At 34.7% G+C, this 5,961-nt stretch overlaps 1 protein-coding gene and 1 long non-coding RNA gene across 2 annotated transcripts; both read right to left on the bottom strand.

The window, feature by feature from the left end:
* Positions 1-1,940: 1,940 nt before the first annotated feature.
* On the bottom strand, positions 1,941-4,611 carry LOC111460449. Its single transcript, XR_002713421.1, has 2 exons — positions 4,281-4,611; positions 1,941-2,998 (listed from the first exon to the last, which is right to left on the bottom strand). It is a non-coding gene; the product is annotated as an uncharacterized LOC111460449 (long non-coding RNA).
* Positions 4,612-4,878: 267 nt separating this feature from the next.
* Positions 4,879-5,653, bottom strand: LOC111460440 (probable calcium-binding protein CML44). The gene has a single exon (XM_023103716.1). It carries the CDS (start codon positions 5,439-5,441, stop codon positions 4,959-4,961), a length of 483 nt encoding a protein of 160 aa, XP_022959484.1. The 5' UTR covers positions 5,442-5,653; the 3' UTR covers positions 4,879-4,958.
* Between the last annotated feature and the right edge of the window lie 308 nt (positions 5,654-5,961).

The raw sequence follows: 5,961 nt of genomic DNA, 5'->3' as shown, positions 1-5,961 counted from the left end.
GGCCTGGTCGACACCACCGCCGTCTCTGGGTTCGCCGGAATGAACGTAAGCACAGATTGTGCTTTTCCGTCGCCGACTTGATACGGGATTGCAGGCTTGGTCAACGTTGAAATTTCTGATTTCGCCGGATCGATTGGAGCAAGGTGGTTGGCATTGATGGAGGGCAGGTAGTGGGCGGTCGAGTTTTGCTCGGGTAGCACCCGATTGTCGTCCGGCGAGACTCTGAATCGCATAGCTTGAGGGTATTTTGGGACTGTTGAGTTTAATTCAAATAAACACTTCCTTTTTATAATGCGTTTTTCGGCGCTGTTCATCATACGTTTTCACACCACCATATTTATTATTTATTTTCTTTTCACCAAATTATGGGTTTTTGTCCCAATAAACAAATACATTAAAAAAAAAATTAAAAAAAAACTTGATATTTAACTCATAATTATTTTTCTTAATTAGCCAACCGAGAATATTACTTTTGTATTAAATAGCTAAATTGATAAAAGGGAACAACCCCTCTTCTTTATAGTCGCGAAGAGCCTCTTTAAAAAGTCAGAAAGTAGGTGAAAGGACGAACGCGTGACAATAGGCCTATATATGATATAATAAGAAACCAAGTATGAAAATGATATTGTGGATATAACGATTAAGAATACCGGATCATTAAATATCGAATCCATATTCTAAATATTTCATTTAAGAACTTTAATTAAAACACATAAAAGTCCGAGCAAAATCTATGTACGAAGCTTCCAGCAGCTTTCCACTGTTTTCAGACTTGATTTTTTTTTTTTTCTTCTTAATAGAAAACAAATAATAAGTAGAAATAATGGAAATGTAATGCACATTTTGCATAAATTTGAATTGCATTTCTATTTCTAACATTTAAAAACCCAAAATCCTTTTGCGGTGGACAATATTGTTGGTGGCTTCCTGGAAGCTTCTAAGTAATTTTGAATCTCCTCATATTTTATGGTATTAATTACATTTCTACTTAAATCTTAATATTCTATTTGGATTTTTTTTTTCTTCCTTTTAATAATTTAATAATTACATTAATGTAAATGATAATAGGATTACAATGCATTGACATAGAGCACACGTATTTCTTGATTATAAATCCATAATCATCGTTCGCTAAATTAACTGATGTGGGACTTTCATCTAATAGAGGTAAAACTTCGATAATTGACTATACCGAGAAGTTGAAAGAGAAACAATATTTTTATTTTTATACATAACCATAAAAACATGAAGACGTAAATAAATTACTTAATAACCCACAATAATTTTTACATTTATCACAAACTATATTAGAAATTTTATTAAATTGTACGAATAAAACCCAACCTTTTATTAAATTATAATGCTTTTTTTTTGTTTTTAATGGTCGTGGTAATTTTATTATTTTATTTTCATTGTTGGAAGTAAAAAAATTATGATTATGATTAATTACTAAATGAAGCAAGTTTGGAGGACAATGATTAAACAATACTAAATTATTGAATTTTGAAAAATAGAAACAAAAATCTTCAGCCACATCACTTCCAACTTCACTGATCTAGTTTGCCATTCTTAATATTAATTAATTGTTATTGTTATTTAATATTATTCTCATCAAGCTAGTTAGGAAATATTAATTTCTTCAATTATACAAAATTATGGGATAAAATAAAACATTAAGTAAAAGAAAAAAAAGAAAAATAAAAAGGAAAATGACATCATCTGACATTTGTCGCAAGGATTTTAATACCCTTTTTCAAGTTGAACGGGAAGTGGCCTGATGGAGAGAGTATTTTTTGTTTATAAAACCATGACCATTCTCTAAATTAACTGATGTGGGACACTTTCATCCAACAAAAACTAGTTCAAATTCTTGATTCTTGATCCTATCGACCAATTCTAAGTTACAACTGTGGACCTCTGTCGCCTCGTGACAGGTTCACTAAAGAAAAGCTAACTTGCAAACTTCATAAATAGCCCCACATAATACAATCATATATCATAAGTTTGTTCTATATTTTTTCAGACCCCTGACAATCAAGTCAGGTTTATGATTAAGACTAGTTGGCGAATCTTTAATCATCCCCATATAACCGCTACAATCACATACATATATAATAGAAACATACATAGGCGACCTAAACATGGATACCTAGTCATAATTTCATATCCATACCGTTCATAGTTTAGTTCGTACTTTTCTTAGAAAACATACATAATAATGTTCAACATATATCGTCTTAGATCATCCCATGCCCAAATCTTGATAATAAGTTTCTTATAACATGCTTTCTATCGTACTAAATAATGTTCAACATATATAGCGCTCTAACAATTTATTTCTTGGAAAACATGCATCATATAACTTCGACATGCTTTTTCATGAATCGGATCAACTTAGTTTAGGCTCAAATTTCTATTACATGCTTTTTATATCATGCTTTCGTACAAACTACGAACATAACTAAATCCAAAGTTCTGAGATATTGCCCCAAACTGGGGAGTAACTAGGAGAGGAAAGTGAAGCAGCAATTCTCAAATCATTGCCTGATAGTTCTAGCAATGTGAAATCGGTCTTCAAATATGGAAGCGATGCACTCAATAACGACACTGTTATTACAGCTTTGAGATGCAAGCAGTTAAGAGTTGAAATCTGAAACAAAGGGAAATGGAGATGCTGAATCCTCGTTTACAAAAGAAAATGGTATAATCCAAGAAAAGGGAAGTTCGTAAAGGGGCAATGTTTTCAGAAGGAAACAAATGTTCTAAGGTGCTTCATTTGCCAAAATGAAGGGCACTTCAAGAGAAACTGCCCATAGAGAACAAAAATTCCCTACAAAAGAGAATTAAGAACAACAAAGGAACATGGGAAAGGAGATGTCTCTATTAGGGAGGATGGAATCGAGTTACCTTTCATATGGGGAGAAAGCTACTGAGCAGGATACTGGAAAGAGGGAAGACTTCGGTCTTGGACTCGGTGTACCCTTTCATATGACATCCTCTAAAGACAAATCATGGGATGGTGGATCAGTGTTCGTGGGAGACAATCATGAGTGTAAAGTGATTGGAACAGACTCAGTGGTATTTAGAACTCCAAGACAATAGAGACATACTACGTAACAGCGCATTACGTATCTGGTTTTAAAACGTGTCTACTAGGGAGAGGTTTCCACATTCTTGCGATGAATGCTTCGTCCTCTCTCCAACCAATGTGGGATCTCACATACTACTTAGAGATGTTAGACATGTTCCAAGGTTAAGAAGAAATTAGATTTTAATGGGAATGCTTGATGGTCAAGGTTGTTCCTTCTCTGGCAGTAAAGGAAGTTTCAAACTAGATAAGGGAGGGAGGACTCCGTTCAATGGAAAAAATAAGAATGGGTGTACCATTATTAAGAACATTTCTTTTCCAGCACACTATTGTGTAGCACAAAAGAATGAAGTTAATGAAATAGAATTTTGGCATAGAAAACCCTCACAACAGTGAAAAAGGTCTACAAGAACTTGAGAAACAGGGGCTGGTTAAGTCTTAAGGCTCTAGGAGCCTTATAATTTCTGTGAACATTGTCTTTGGACAGTCTAAAGGCTCAAATTCTCAAATTTGTGTCCAGCAAAGGCACCTTCATTGAGAGGTTCAAGTTACTTTAATTGATTACTACTCTAGGCAGGTCTAGACATTCAAGCTTAAGACTAAAAATCAAACAATCAAGAAATTTAGAACCTGGAAGATTAATTCTTAAGGACCGAAAGGAATTAGAAATTTTGGGGCATCAATTTAATAGACTTAGTGTTGAAAATGGCTCTCGACTACTGATAGTTGAAAATGAGAGCGCTAACCGCAGCATATTCTACCGATTAGGCATGGTTGCGGCTACATCTTAGATGCATTTTCTAATGTTTTTCAACTTCGGTGGGTTTTTGTCTTAATCTTAAATCCTAAACAAGATATTAACATCCAAAAGATTAATAGCAATTTCAAGGACTAAACGAATCCGTTCAAGACTATGCACAAAACAGTTTCAAATGCAAAAAAAAAAAAAAAAAAAAAAAAAAAAAAAAAAAAAAAAAAAAAAAAAAAAAAAAAAAAAAAAAAAAAAAAAAAAAAAAAAAAAAAAAAAAAAAAAAAAAAAAAAAAAAAAAAAAAAAAAAAAAAAAAAAAAAAAAAAAAAAAAAAAAAAAAAAAAAAAAAAAAAAAAAAAAAAAAAAAAAAAAAAAAAAAAAAAAAAAAAAAAACACATTCTACGAATTAGATTAGGGTTCGATTGGATTTAGAGTAACTTTACCCAAGAAATCCTCGCGAAATAGTGTTGTTCGACCTCGAATAGGCTCCAATCCGTAGATCAAAGGTCCAAACGTCGTGGATATTGTTTTGTCGGAACAATACCTCGCCGGAAATGCAAGAGAGAATCGTATTGGTCAGATCTGGAAGGTAGCAAACGAGGTGGATGACGCGATAGTTGCTGCTCGAAGGGCGGCTGGGAGCGACGGCGCACAAACTGACAGCGAGGCAGAAGGGAGACGGCGACGACTGGGCATTGACCGAAGAAGAAGAAGAAAAATCGTGTGGCGCGAGCGTGGAGCTTACGGTTTTCTTATCCTCATTTTAAACCAACAACACCGTTGCCAAACTCTCAACTCTAAATTCAAACTCAAATTTCTCTAAAATTACACTCTAATTTCAAACCCAATGAGTTTGATTAAGTTAAATTAATTCCATAATCAAATAATTAGCAATTTCGGATCAAATTATACTTTAAAATTGAATACGTTAGTCATTACTTATAACTGTGGGACGTTATCATTGAGAAGAACTACCGAGTGAATCAAGTAGGTGGAAGTTGCACTATAAATTTCAACCGTGTTTATCAACATGTGACAAAAGAAAAAAATTTCTTATGAAATAACTTAGACACGAAACACACCGCTTTTCAAACAAAGCAACATTACGAGTTGAAAGTGAATCAAGAACTTCTCAACGACATCATATTCTTAAACTCCTCGAAATCAAGCATCCCATCCAAATTGGTATCATAAGCGCGGATCATACTTTTACAATCAGTATCAGTTGTGTTTACATCCCAAAGCTCTAGTCTTGACAACACAAGTTGTAGCTCCTCACAAGAAATGAAGCCATCATCGTTCATATCGAACACTTTAAACGCCATATATACAACGTCGACATCTTCCTCTCTTGCGTTGACATCGCTCACACCTCCCTTGCACTCGCCTTTGTTTTGCTTCGATATCGATTCATAAAAGAACAAGAACTCGTTGAAGTCGAGGCTTGGTTTCTCTAGAAATGAGTGCAAGTCCTCCATGGTTAGCTCGACGCCGATCGTGTCGAGGAGCCAGTTGAGCTCGTGTAGACAAATGAGGCCATCGCGGTTCTTGTCGAGCTTGTTGAAGATGCGGAGCAAGTCGTTAATGCTAATAATAGGAGACATGTTTTATGGTTGTTTGGGTTAGAACAGCAGATTTTATAGAGAAATTTGAAATGAAACCAAGGGAGGGAATGGATGGGCGTTGGCGCCAGGAAATTCTTAACTCTATTGGGAGTCAATGGACAGAATATTGGACATTGGATCCAAATTATTCTTAATTTTCTCGAACGTCGTCCAACGTACTGGCAGGGCTGGAAATTTTGGTTATGGCCTTGAACAACCTGCCATTTGGTGCTTACCAAGAAATTGCCATTTTCATTATCACAATTGAACTACTTTTCACCCTATCAAAGCTTTTATTTCTATGAGCACTTCTGAAACCGACATCTTCCCAGAAGTTTCCTAAAGTCAATCGAGTATGTTTGTCTGAGATTGTCTCTTTCGATCTTTAAGCTTTCATTTTTAGGTTCTCCTCAAGATTTTTAAAACACGTCCATTAGAGAATGGTTTCCACATTCTTATAAAAAATGTTTCGTTCTCCTCTCTAATCGATGTGGGATCTCACAATCTACCCCCCCCCCCC

The sequence above is a fragment of the Cucurbita moschata genome, unplaced genomic scaffold (genome assembly GCF_002738365.1).
Source record: "Cucurbita moschata cultivar Rifu unplaced genomic scaffold, Cmos_1.0 Cmo_Scf00002, whole genome shotgun sequence".
In the NCBI taxonomy this organism is placed as follows: Eukaryota; Viridiplantae; Streptophyta; class Magnoliopsida; order Cucurbitales; family Cucurbitaceae; genus Cucurbita; species Cucurbita moschata.
This window is presented reverse-complemented; position numbering and strand designations above follow the sequence as displayed.